The sequence below is a fragment of the Argopecten irradians genome, chromosome 8 (genome assembly GCF_041381155.1).
Source record: "Argopecten irradians isolate NY chromosome 8, Ai_NY, whole genome shotgun sequence".
In the NCBI taxonomy this organism is placed as follows: domain Eukaryota; kingdom Metazoa; phylum Mollusca; class Bivalvia; order Pectinida; family Pectinidae; genus Argopecten; species Argopecten irradians.
This window is the reverse complement of record NC_091141.1, coordinates 10,869,519-10,884,086: the sequence shown is the minus strand read 5'-3', so window position 1 is coordinate 10,884,086 and position 14,568 is coordinate 10,869,519. Positions and strand designations below refer to the sequence as shown.

General features: G+C 34.9%; 1 protein-coding gene across 1 annotated transcript in view; it reads right to left on the bottom strand.

Annotated features, from left to right (window-relative positions):
• LOC138329340 (lipoxygenase homology domain-containing protein 1-like) overlaps positions 1-14,568 on the bottom strand; it is a 56,372-nt gene that overhangs the window by 12,113 nt on the left and 29,691 nt on the right. The window contains 18 exon segments of the mRNA XM_069276257.1: positions 181-335; positions 682-844; positions 3,331-3,447; positions 3,643-3,821; positions 4,118-4,302; positions 4,529-4,637; positions 5,013-5,117; positions 5,318-5,460; positions 5,980-6,113; positions 6,390-6,541; positions 7,918-8,123; positions 8,125-8,231; positions 8,234-8,287; positions 8,590-8,676; positions 9,192-9,352; positions 10,637-10,651; positions 13,403-13,595; positions 14,061-14,254. Of these exon segments, the coding sequence (XP_069132358.1) occupies positions 181-335; positions 682-844; positions 3,331-3,447; positions 3,643-3,821; positions 4,118-4,302; positions 4,529-4,637; positions 5,013-5,117; positions 5,318-5,460; positions 5,980-6,113; positions 6,390-6,541; positions 7,918-8,123; positions 8,125-8,231; positions 8,234-8,287; positions 8,590-8,676; positions 9,192-9,352; positions 10,637-10,651; positions 13,403-13,595; positions 14,061-14,254 (2,459 nt within the window).

Below are 14,568 nucleotides of genomic sequence, written 5' to 3'. Positions count from 1 at the left end.
AACTTGAGAATTGACTATTTTTTGAAAGAAAAAATGAAAATTTCTAAATCAATATAATTTTCGCACCCCCAACATCAACCTAAATTTTTAGCAAAAAAAGGTTTCACGTAAAGTTTTTAAAATGGATGATATTTATATTCCTTAACGGAGATATTTAACACTATGATCAGGATGACTCACATGATTGCGTTCAAATTTGTCAGAGTAGGTCTCTGACTTGTGTAGTTTTCTCTCTCCACTGTCGCCACGGTCACCCCAGATTGTGAGGAACACGTTGGCGTCTGTTCCGGCCCCACTCACATCTCCTGTGTGGACATTGACCAGATACTGCTTGTCTGGAAACGGGAAAGATACAGCAACATTTAGAGTTTGATATACAACATCAAGGCTATGAATTGTAACAATACCTAAATAAGTTGGGTTAAAAAAATTGGTCATATATATCTATAAAGCAAAATGACCCCCCCTCCCCCCTTCCAAAAAATAATACATGTATACATGTATTTTTGTTTTACAAAATCCTTTTCCCCAAGGCAACAAACTCCACTTTGATGAAATATACCTTCATAACTCAATAGAATGCAGTTAAAACAATGTAAATAATTTCTATAATTATGACCTTATTAGAAGCTGATCTTGTATTAATGACATTTAGGTTGTTGGCCTTGACCTATGACCTACTTTGAAGTTGATCTCGTAGTTTGATGTCCTTTTTCTTGACCTGTCCATCTTTGCCTATCATTTCTTGGTGGACCTTTCCGGCAATCAATTCACGTTCTATTGCTGTATCGTCCTCATCTCGAGCCAACCAGCGATCACATGGGAAAACATAGGTCACCGACCCCTAGAACAGGTCAAAGGTCAACAGATTATTGAGAGCCCTGAATCAACATTAAATAATTAATTGATGATCTTATTTACCAATCTTACCTATTCAAATATCAATGAACGCTGAAAAAGGTGAATTTATTTATTCATCATGATATCATATTATGTCCATGTATCCTTTCACTTTAATGTTATCAAAACTATTCAACGGATCGAGAATCATCTTGAGGAATCATATATGCACAGTCTAGCTTTGATAAGTCATGCAGACCATTCAGCCCTTTATTAGTTCTGTTTTTCATATCTTTAGAAATTGTAATACAAAGCTTGGATTTGCATTAGATACATACAGATAATTTCATACTGTTTTCGTTCTATTACAGCTAGTTGGTCACATCTGACTGTCACCATTAAAGCAATCACACTAATAAATTATCCAGATAAAACCAGTTAATTTTACTAAGTGATATGGTTTTTTGAAATTAAGAAAATGAAAACAACTTCATGTCATAGAAAATTTTGAGCTTGACTTTGCGTTTCAAAATCATAGCATTGAATATTTTTTTCCAGCATTTCTCAGCTTTAAAGCACTAACACTATACAATCTAGCAGCATGCACATAATTCACCATTTACACATTACTAGTTAGTTGTTTTGGGATTTTTTCGGTGTAATTGATTAATTAAGCTTTAAATTGATTCATTCTGTTTATCTATCTACAATTGTACCTCATGCTCATGCATATAACTAATATCTTCTTATGGATCCAATGCTGTTTATAGATTCACACACAGCCTTTGTATACATATACCATAACTATCTCTGTTAGATGATTACTCTTTCTAGTGAAGCTTATTTATTTCTTATTCATACATCTCCCTCTGATAAAGCAGCCTAATAATTTCATATTGTAAAATTATAAGAATCTAGTCAGAACAATTTTTTTGCCATATATTTGAACCTTTTCAGTCTATATATCACAATCTTAGATGCAGATACAAAGAGAAAGCATACTATCATACAATCAAAATCTTTTCCACCACTTAAAGTGAACAATCGTGCAAGGATGGCTAAAGTCGGTAAAAATAGTGTGAATGTATCCAGTATAATTTCTTATGGAATAGAAAAATAAAATTTCTCATCGAAATCTGTCTGTGTACGTTGAAATTAATTTAAAGTATAAGAATCTTAAAACGTCCTCCCGGCTGACTATGTCCGTGGTTACATTTCCACACAGCCTCGCTTTCAATGCTTTCAACTTTTCTTTATTTCAATGGTCAGAACTGGGAAGCGTAAGCAGAACTTGACCGTCGTATTAATATGTGAGAACTTTTGGAAGGCCAATGAACGCATTTAGACTGGTTTTCTTTGCCCGACTATTCACTTTAAGCTTGTTAAAAAAAAAAAAGAAGTTTAAAGTTAAGATTATCCAAAGTCATTTTCCTAAGAATTTAAAATCATTTTCATTCTCAACTGGCTCTCTTATGGTAAATTTAGATTAAAAAAATAATAATCAAAAATGCAGATAAAACAGGGCTAGACATCTGGCTGATATTTTCAACATCAAATCCACCACAGACTACAAGAACTAAGAACTTTCAAAGACTTAACAACACGTAAAGCTATGTCAGAACATTTAAATTTCTTTTGTTTGTAATAAAGGATCATTATGTATTGTAACTTTGAGGTTTGTAGAAACCTTTTCCAAAAAAGGGGCAGTGGCTTACTGTAAACCGACTTTGATTTGATTTAGCATATGACCACAATGTATTTCAAAGCAAATTGATTTTGTTATCCAAGATATTATGCTTTTACTTCAAACTTTTTCGCTGCAATTTTTATCTGTGAATTCATATTCCCCATAAAATACGCAGAATTTATTACCATTTTCAAAAATATGTTTGTTTACAGAAGCCTTCAACTGTGTCATTTTATATTTTAAAAGGGTCATACAATGAGTACATTTAGTAACATTGATTTTTGATGCTGTCTTTGATAACTCAAGGTTTCCAAATTTAAGCTATTAAAGACAAAAAAAAAAAAAAAAAAAAATTGGGGGGTTGGGGGTTTGGGAGGTGGGAAGGTAATCACACATGCAGGATCTCTACTGAACACAAAACTAACAAAACACTGGTTACCATGGAAACAAACAACCAACAACCTACCTGTGGTCCCTGTAGGAGTAATGTGTAACAGAAATGTAGAGTTAGTGTGACTTTGACCTTACAAAACATAATATATTTCTTAATAAATTTTTACTTCCTCACACATCTTGACTAAACTTGTGAAAAAAAATCAGTAAACAGTATTAAACCCAAAACTTTATTTCTTTGTAAAATTATAATCTATTATTGGAATGAAGATATAATCAAAGGACTAGAAATATGTCAGAAATATCATGTTAGCTCTGTGTAATTGTTAATGGGAAGAATTAAAGACTGTAGATTTGGGAAGTAAGATATAATGAGGTAAAAGAATAGAGAAGAACACAACCAGACTTACCCTTCCTGTATCATGGAGTTTACGGATCTCGACACGGTTCAAATGCCAGCCAGCCATCAAGCCTGAATTGTTGTGACCGATTCTGATCTTCTCGATAGTATCGCCAACATCTTCCAACTGTTAATAGTAACAATGAAAACGGTGAAATGAGAATTGTCATATTGCTGTATTCAGTAAAATTAGTTTGATTTATTTTTACTTATAGAGTTATCTGCTCCTGTCAGAAGCATTAAATTATAGATCAAAGTATAAACATTCTTTCTTCAAGAAAATTAACAGAAGATTTTAAAATTCAGAATTTCAAAACCTCACCTCGAGTAAGAAGAGGTCGGTAGCACCACGTTTAAATTTGTCACTTCGTTCTCGTTTGGTTGTACAGATCTGTTTCTGTGTCGTACATAGCTCCTTGCCGTACAGCTGAATGTAGACATCGGCACTGGTCCCCGCTCCTGACTTGTCGGATGTGTATATCTTTATCTCATAAGGAATACCTGAATAACAATTAAGTTTATGCTTAGTGTACACATTTTGGATGTTAAGGAAACATTTTCAATACTCTGTGTATGCATAATACAGAGTTATCTGTCCTTGCAACATCATATTAATTATGTTTGCAGGCGAAACATAATATTTTCCAGAGAAAGCAATGCAAGTTTCCCACACAAAATAACATCAATCACTACCTACCCACATGGGCAGATAACTCTGTGATATGTCTTGATGGAATAGGTTACTTTAAAATATTTTTCATCAAACCGTTTGGAGTTACTTTCTCAAGTATACTTACATGGCGTGTATTCCTGGGTGTTGAGTTCCTGGGGCCACAGCTCCCGTTCCAACTGGCAGTCTCCGTCCTTAGAACTGAGCCATTTGTAACAAGGGAACACCCAGCATTTCCCTAACGACGGACTGTCAATGACAACTTCGTCAAGGAACCAGGGGGCACCACCTCCGGCATCATCATGGCCAATTCTGGTCAAGATAAAACAGTTACACACAAATAACATACAGTCCAGTAGATATATCAATAAGGAAGTCCTTATTTGGGTTAATAAAAAAAATGGGAAAAATTTGGATTATTCGGAGCATATAAGATTGAAAATTTTCTGCAAAGTTCAAAGTCATCAACAATGAATTGGTGTGGAATTTCAGATTTCATTCATGAAGATATGTGAAAAATATTGGAAAGAAATCTTACTTGATTTTCTTGAGTTCTCCAATGTTGACAGCCTCCACAAGGAATTTGTCCGTCTGCCCGCTCTCAAACTTGTTCTTATTTGTCATGGATGATTTCAAGAAAATGGTATCTAAACAAAGACAATTACAAATTTACAAATTGATAATTAATACAGACAAGTCTATACCCTACTTTATTCCACAAGATTTTTTTATGATGTCATTAATACACGAGGCATAACTGTGACATACATTTTTGTTGACACATAACAATATTTCTTTGATTATGGCAAAATGAAAATGCTTCAAAACAACTAAAATTTCAGCATTTTTTAAATGATAATTTATCTTTGGATACAAAACCTTGGATCAGCATTTGAGTGTAAAGTTAACACCTCACATCAATTTAAAATGTACCTATAATACGACATAAGGACTGATGTTAGCTGTAATGTAACAGTCAATCTTGATATGTTTAACAGGAATAGAGTTATCTCCCTTCCTACCTGTGTGATCCTTATCCCCAAACAGGACGACATAGACATTGGCGTCTGTTCCAGCTCCCCAAACTGTTCCAGTCTTCACATTCACATAGTAGGTTGTCATGGCAGCTGTTAAAAAATGTGACAAAATAATGGTATTACATGTATATATTTTTTTATCAAATAATGGTATTATATATTTTTTTGTCAGAGATAAATGAAAGAGCCATTTAACAAATTACAGAAAATAATCCATATGTAAGAAAAAACCTTTCAAGGTCATGACGTTATGAGTAAGGACATATGATTGTTTAAGTTGTAAGAGTTACCTTTGGTTTCCAAGGCAACCTCAGCCCGAGCAGAATCCTTGCCTGATTTACTGAGCAAGGACTTGTCAACAGGCACAAGTTCTCTACAGATTTGTCCATCGTCTTCTCCTACGGCTAGCCAACGCTGACACAGGAAGTAATACCTTCAACACAAAAGAGTTTCAAATACAAATCAGACATCCACTAATATTTACGTTTTCACTGCAGTCCCATTATGTAATCTTACCAAGCCCAGTTTGCATTCATATGAACTACAGCCGCTTATTATGACGTCATTATAATTATGACGTTACAATTATCGTGCCAGCGATCACGAAAAATGGCTGTTCAAAAGGCTGTACCATCCTTGACGGTAACGAAACATTTATTCATTATTGATGCAAAATCTCTTTGGATTTCATTATAAAATTGTAAGCAAATGTAAATATAAGCATTAAACGTCTTTCATTCATAGCCCATATGAATGCCAACTGGTTAAGGACAGAGACAAATTCAAAATGAAGCCCCAGTGTGCTTCATAGAATTTGCCTCTGTCCAGTTGGCATTCATATGGGCTATGAATGCCAACTGAAAGATGTTCAATGCTTAATTAGACTTTTACAAAACAAAAATCTGATATTTTTTAAAACTTTTTTTTTACTTGAAAATGATGTCAAACTTACGTTTGTTTTTTCTTTGTGTCCACAACTTCAACCCTGTCTAAATACCAGGCAGCACCAATGCCCTTGTTGTCATGGCGAATACGTAACTTCACCAGTCGTCCCAATTCTTTGATCTTGAGCTTGAATACATCTTCCTGTTAAAGTTTATTAAGACCTTGTACATCAGAAATGACAACATTGATTTCTTCAGTGATTTTAATGACAAAAATTTGGACTAAATAGCCAATATATCTGATTCTTCATAAATTGGCTGAAGAAAAGAGAAGAATAATTCAAATTATGTTGATTTTCTTAAACTTTACAAAATGTCATGTATTAGGTTATGAACTATGCAATTACAGGTTTTAATGTCAAATAAAACAGAAAATATTTATACAATTTTGATGCCAATAAAAGACTTCAGATCATACCTGTCCATTTTCAAACTTGTTGAAGTTATTGGAATCCTTGAGCTGCCGTTCTCCGGAGTCAAAGTTTTCTCCGTATATGTTAACAAATACATTGGAGTCTGTTCCTGCTCCTCTTACATTTCCAGTAAATACATGGACTTCATACTCCACGTCTGAAACATTCAAGTATAATACACTTTTTATAGATTATTCAGATTTTCTTGGAGGTTAAGATGCGTATTTTCTTTGTAACATTTGGTAGAGTCTTTGTACTTACAATGGTCTTATAATGTTTTATACATTTTGTTGTGTGCCCAGTAAATATACATAAAAGAGTGGACCCGTGATAATCCAGAAAACTCACAATCCAGATCGAAATATGGGGGAATATATTTGACTAGTAACTACGTAAACTAAATCATACAGTCCAGAAAATTAGCAATAGCGATGTTTGGGCCAATTGTTTGGATTATCGGGGGTCTACTGCATTTTTCGATAATTGTGAGATGTAATTTATGAAGTTGACATTCTTTTACAAGGTAGAAACATAGAATTTCTGATAATAGTTGTTCAAACTTATTTTAGCCTCACTTTTCAAAGTAATTTTTATTCTTGAGACTAAACTTTTTACATTTTAAAGCACGTAATGTACAATATATTGTGTAACGTTTGTGATTTATGTGGGTCAAATGATTTTCAAAAACTAAAACAAGCTGTTTTGTGTTAAGTTGTGATTTTTGTGGTAATCTGTGAAATGTATAACTAACAATGTGTGAAATGTACAACTATCAATGTGAAATACAACCCATCAAAATTTAATGTGAAATGTAAACTGTCAAAAACCCCAAGAGGTCAAAACATACCAAAAACTCACCTTTCCTCATAAATATCTCAAACATGTCAAAATGAGCAATACATCCCATAATTATTACCTAGTCATCTGATAATTTTCTGTTTGCTTCTGATTTTTTTTTCAAAATGGTTACTACCATATTATACAACATACAAAAGGCCCATTCTGAGCTACCTGAACAACAATGTACATGATAAATCCACAACAGTGCAGACCATTAAATTACTCAACTTCCTGAGAAGTACTCAACAATATGGATAGGGCGGGGATGGAGGGGGGATGACGTACCTTTTTTATTTGGTACATCAAATGTTAACAAATATTGTGATGTTCAATGATGAATTTGAACTGAATCCATGAGCGTGACACGCTCAGACTATTTTGTGAGGTGGCATGAGGTAACACTGTGATTACATGTGAACAATATCTAAACTTACCACTATTTTTTCCTACAAAATCAAACATCTGGTACTGCTGACATTTGTTATGAAAAAAAACTTCCAATAAAGTCCAGTATCAATATGTCAATATTATTATCAATATGTGGCTCGAAATCTAACCTCCAAAATATTTCTAATAAATAGACATTAAAACATTTTATTAATAGGTTTTCAATGCACAAACAGCTCTTACATTGTAAGAGTTATGCCATGTGAAAGAATTTTTCATGATATTTTATACTACACATGAATTTACCTTGGAGAGCTCCCTTGAGTGGCTTTCCATCTTTATCAGTAGGAGTGAACTCCCTTTGAATAGCACCGTCCCCTTCACCACGTGCAAACCACTCATTAACAAAGAACCAGTAGTCTTCTGTTTCGGTGCCATCGTATACATCCTCCTCGCTCTCTTCTTCCACCGTCTTCAACTCCGGCTCTTTATGTTTCTTGAAGCTTCTTCGTTCGCCGTGGTGTTGGAGATGATGATGAGTTGCTTCCGTCAGAATCGTCATCTCGTTCCTGTAGGTCTGAGACTAGAGACTTCCGACGTTCATTGGCTGATGGTGTTGTCGTCGTCGTTTGGGATTTTTACGCGTTCCCTTTCGTGGGTGCCTCTGGATCAACATCTGTCCAAGACAATAACCACAGTTACTTACTATACATAAAACTATAAAATTCATGTTTTCATATATACAATTTTTGAATTTTCTTCTCAAATACAGTTAAATTTGAATTAATGCATTCTGTTAATCAAAATGTTCAGTTCTTATGTCAAATTGTATATTCATTCATATTCTGATTAATGTCAGAACCAAGATTTCTGATAGACTCATTCAAATCAAAATGAGGTTTTGGATCATATATTTTTGTGACTTTATCATTTTATGATTCTGACCAAAAGGAAGTGAAACAGGAGAGTTCTACTTACTTTTTCCATATGCCATCCTGAAAACATCCCTGTACCATCGTGACCAACCCTGATCTTCTGAATTCTCCCAACATCTGCTGCTTCAATCTGGGATAAAGAAGAGAAATATTCTATTTATAATTAAAGTGAATAGTCGGGTAAAGAAAACCAGTCTAAATGCGTTCATTGGCCTTCCAAAAAGTTCTCACATATTAATACGACGGTCAAGTTCTGCTTAGTTTCCAGTTCTGACCATTAAAGTAAAGAAAAGTTGAAAGCATTTGAAAGCGAGGCTGCGTGGAAATGTAACCACGGACATAGTGAGCGGGAGGTCGGTTTTAGAATTTCTCCATACTTTAAATTAAATTCTTCGTACGCAGACAGATTTTGACGAGAGATTTTATTTTTTCCATTTCATAAGAAATTATACTGGATACATTCACACCATTTTTACCGACTTTAGCCATCCTTGCCCGACAGTTCACTTTAACTTTTGAGGGCAATTTATAACATGTTAACATTGTTAATAAATGTAATTACAAAATGCAAATATATTTATTAAACAGCGCTTGATTATGAATTAATATATTCATGAATATTTGTAAACTAACGAAGATGATTACCTTGAACATGTCTTTTTTGTTGCGTTCGAAATTGTCTGAGCGATTATTGAGCACTTCCTTCTCAGTTTTACCGCTGTCTCCGTACATCTGAAGGAAGACGTTGGCGTCTGTCCCAGCGCTGGATTTGTCACTCGTCCAGACTGTGACTTCGTAAGGCAGACCTTTAATATACAGAGAACCAGTGTAAGTAATCAATAGTGATTTATCTGCTGTTAACATACATATTTTAGTGGAATTCGGTGGTTCAGTACGGAAATAACCTTATACAAAATTAAGTACTGTACAAGAATTAATGCTCCAAAGATAGTGCAAAAAGTACTAAAATAAAACTACCACTAAAATAAGTATGTCTTCAGTAATTTAACTCAATTGTTATACTATGGATTTAAAATAAAAAAGACCTCTTGATTTTTCAAATTCTTATAAAATAATGTTAAATAAAGGCCCCTAGGTGAAGATGAAAGAAAGAGAATACCAGACAAAAACAGAAAGAATGTTAGTTTGTCAAAAGGATGTACCATTGTTTTTTCTATGCATCAAATGCCTATAATTAAGAAAAACACTTGTCTTGAGAAAAAGAGTGTTTTTTTCTCTCTTATATAAACAGTGACAGTATCAATGATTTTGTATAATTAGTGGTAACTGTACAGTAATTATAACAAACCAACAGTTATACAGAGGCCTGGTAAACACGGGTTCATTATCACATAAACACTTTCTATAATGACCTGAGGTCATCAAAACACACCCCCGCGTCCTCCGCCTTGTGTCCTCGCCTTCGTTCCATGTTGAAGAGATTATCATTACAGCAGTGTACACCCCTGCGGGTCTACTCCCCTAATTACCTCCCTTTAATTACTTGTCCACATGCTCTATGATTCTATTGACATACATAACAAACAGTTAATCATGTCGTATCTACACCACTACACAGAACACTGGGGTTCTACTCAATCTGTTATAATAGCTATACCACATAATGCTGTTGTCTACGACTCATTATTGTTGCTAACGCTACAGGAGTTTTCCATGCAGCTAGCTTACAACTGAACAGGCATTCACCAAAAATTCAAATATTGAATACATTTCCTATGTTCTAACATCCACCATATAAGATTTTATCAATAAATCAGTTTGATAAGCATCAAGTACAATTGACAACAAATGTAAGCAGGGGTTGCAAGACTTCCACAATGATAAACGCTTATCAGACACAAAAAATATACATGCATATGGCAATTTTAGCTCCAAAAACACAAATTCTCCATAAACCAAAATCTCAAAATTTAATATCCAATTTTGTACAATATTTTTTTAATATCATGTTTCAAAAAGTTTGGTAATATAATCTTGTTTTATGGAGCTCATGCAGTGATACCATATTTGAAAATGTCAAGCTGAAAAGGGAGACAATTTAATTCTCAAAGGGAGATAATCCAGCTTACCTGGCCCACGGCGTCCTAGATAGTTGTGCAAGACAAATATAAAGTCAGTGACAGAATAGAAACGTACTCAGTCCAGTGGTCAAGTAAATTACAGACCAGTTTGTGTTTGATTGGTCAGAAATATTCCATCATTTTGCTATAAACTTTATTTTTTGTTCATCATTGGCCAGTTGTTGTCATTTTTCTTATCAACCACTGGTTATTTTTTTTCTATTTTTTACTTTCAGTCAGCAAACTCTTCCATAGCAATATGTCATATATTTATTTTTTGTTTAGCATGTTTTTTCCTTGTAATACAATTAGTAGTTTTTGATTTATCAGTTGTGTCTTTGACAAAAACATCTTTTGGTAACCTTTACAGGAAATTGTTGAAATAAAAAGATCTTTCAACATTCTTTTTCAGCAGATTGACCAAACCAGACTGTGTACTCAGAATAAGAAGCAATTGTTCAAACTGATCTTGCATATTGTATTCTTTGCAAAAATTGAAAAAAAAAACCCCAAAATCACCACAAGGTCCATTTGCCAAAGAAGACAATAGAGCAAGAACAATAGAATCATTGTGAGATGTTAATGTGGGTCGATTATCAGCCAATAATATGTTAATATCAGAAACCTAGATGATTATAGAAATAACATGAGATATATCCACATCATTATGACAATAAATATATATGTTGAATCATATATGTTGTGCTTATATGGAAAAAACCACAAGAAATCATTTCTTTTCTTTAACAATTCACTAATATAAGTCCTCCCACATATAATTGACTCCTCCCACCTGTAAAATAAACTTCTTTAAGAAACTTGTTTTTGGCCCCTCTCACAATTAAGTAACCCCTCCCACATGTACATAAAACTCCTCTATGAAACTTGTTTTTGGCCCCTACCACAAGTAAGTAACCCCTCCTACAAGTAAGTAACCCCTTCCACAAGTAAATAACTCCTCCCACATGTACATAAAACTCCTTTATGAAACAGGTTTTTGGCCCCTCCCACAAGTAAGTAACCCCCTCCCACAAGTAAGTAACCCCCTCCACAAGTAAGTAACCCCTCCCACATGTACATAAAACTCCTCTATGAAACATGTTTTTGGCCCTACCACAAGTAAGTAACCCCTCCCACAAGTAAGTAACCCCTACCACAAGTAAGTAACCCCTCCCACATGTACATAAAACTCCTCTATGAAACAGGTTTTTGGCCCCTCCCACAAGTAAGTAACCCCTCCCACAAGTAAGTAACCCCTTCCACAAGTAAGTAACCCCTTCCACAAGTAAGTAACCCCTCCCACATGTACATAAAACTCCTCTATGAAACATGTTTTTGGCCCTCCCACAAGTAAGTAACCCCTCCCACAAGTAAGTAACCCCTCCCACATGTACATAAAACTCCTCTATGAAACAGGTTTTTGGCCCCTCCCACAAGTAAGTAACCCCTTCCACAAGTAAGTAACCCCTTCCACAAGTAAGTAACCCCTCCCACACATGTACATAAAACTCCTCTATGAAACATGTTTTTTGGCCCCTCCCACAAGTAAGTAACCCCTCCCACAAGTAAGTAACCCCCTCCCACATGTACATAAAACTCCTCTATGAAACAGGTTTTTGGCCCCTCCCACAAGTAAGTAACCCCTCCACAAGTAAGTAACCCCTCCCACAAGTAAGTAACCCCTACCACAAGTAAGTAACCCCTCCCACATGTACATAAAACTCCTCTATGAAACAGGTTTTTGGCCCCTCCCACAAGTAAGTAACCCCTCCCACAAGTAAGTAACCCCTTCCACAAGTAAGTAACCCCCCCATTAAAAACTCCTCTATGAAACAGGTTTTTGCCCTCCCACAAGTAAGTAACCCCTTCCACAAGTAAGTAACCCCTCCACAAGTAAGTAACCCTTCACGTAAGTAACCCCTCCCACATGTACATAAAACTCCTCTATGAAACAGGTTTTTGGCCCCTCCCACAAGTAAGTAACCCCTCCCACATGTACATAAAACTCCTCTATGAAACAGGTTTTTGGCCCCTCCCACAAATAAGTAACCCCTCCCACAAATAAGTAACCCCTCCCACAAGTAAGTAACCCCTCCCACAAGTAAGTAACCCCTTCCACAAGTAAGTAACCCCTCCCACATGTACATAAAACTCCTCTATGAAACAGGTTTTTGGCCCCTCCCACAAGTAAGTAACCCCTCCCACAAGTAAGTAACCCCTCCCACATGTACATAAAACTCCTCTATGAAACAGGTTTTTGGCTCCTCTCACAAAGAAATGATTTCTTCCACATATAAAAATAACTCCTCTAAGAAATAGCTTTTTGACTCCTGTCACAAATAATTGACTCCTCCCACATGTATCTTTTTCTGTATCATTAATCTGATCTATTTTACCTATTTTGGTTATTGCACCACGAAGAAACCATTACATCTTTGCAGAAGTTCCAATACACACAATATACAAATACATGTAGTAATGTGTTAAATATATAATTAGTTACATTGTGCAAAGCAGATTTTAACACAACGGCAGCAATGTAAAATGTTCTGGAAGACATATGTTGTTAGTATAATGGGACACAACTTACAAAAGACCTCCACAGTAAACAAATATAGCATTAATATAAATATCATTGTTACAGTGAATCTCTGCAGTCAAATGATAAGCAAACTTGTGAACTTAAATTTATAACCAGAAACATGCAATTGCAGAAAATGTGTCTTTTTGTGTGTGAAAAAATAAACTCTCAATTAGTAAAAATATGAATCTTACGTTTTTCACGATCCTCCTTATGTGAAGGCTCCAGTTCGACCATTGTGAGGCCATCTTTTTCATCCTTAGCCAGCCAGCGATGACACGCAAACAGATAATGTTCGCCTCGTGACGGAATGTCGATACGTACTTCATCGAGATACCAGCCAGCTCCTGGCTTAGAATTGTCATGTCCTATCTTTATCTTCTTCAGCTAAAATCACAAAAGCAAATTAAATAGAGAGCTCAAATCACAAAAATATATTTAATGTACAGCTCAAATCACAATAACATATTTAAAGAGAGAAATTCCAAAAAAAATTATGTATACACTCGAACAAGAAGATTCTGAATAGAGATAGGGAGGGGGGGGCATATACAATCCTACATACTTTGGTAAGTTGGTTGAAAAACATCCTATTAACAGCTAAGGTCGCTGATGGCTGTCTCTGTATGCAATTTGATTTTATGAGCTTGTATGTTTTGGGAGACTGCAATATGTTTGTGTTTTGTCTCTATTTTATAGAAGAAAATCTTGCCTTTTTAAAGTCTAATCGCACTGAAGCATATAAAATCTCAACATACTATTATTTTATTATTTTGTCATATTTTGAAGAAGCTGACAGAAATATGTCACTACTATTACAGACGAAATCAAACACCACACATTCCAGTTTACCTGGCCAATGTTGACAGATTCCAGTTTAAACATGTCTGTCTTTCCCCTTTCAAATTTGTTTGAGGTATTTTCCGAGGATCGTAGCTGAAGCTCTCCCGTATCCCCTTTAGATCCAAATATTTGGATTGAGACGTTTGCGTCGGTTCCAGCACTTCTAACATCGCCTGTTGTCACAAATACATTGTAGGTGGTCGCTGAAAAGAAGCAAGAGACAGTATATATATGTTTTTTGTTTATGCTTGTTTGAATGTCATATGTTGGGATATCTTAACCTCTCAGCTTATAATGCTACAGTATGGACCTGTAAATGGCTATAGTCTTAAGAGCTGGTAAATATAAGTTTGCCTCTTTCTATATTGACTGTGGCTCATATTCATATTGCTGGCATCCTGCTCTTCCTATTAGTATAATCACTTACTAAACTGCACATTAAAATATTTGGTTAGATTTGTAGATTAATTTACAGAATGGATGAATTAAGGAAATTAAAGAAAAACATTACAAACAT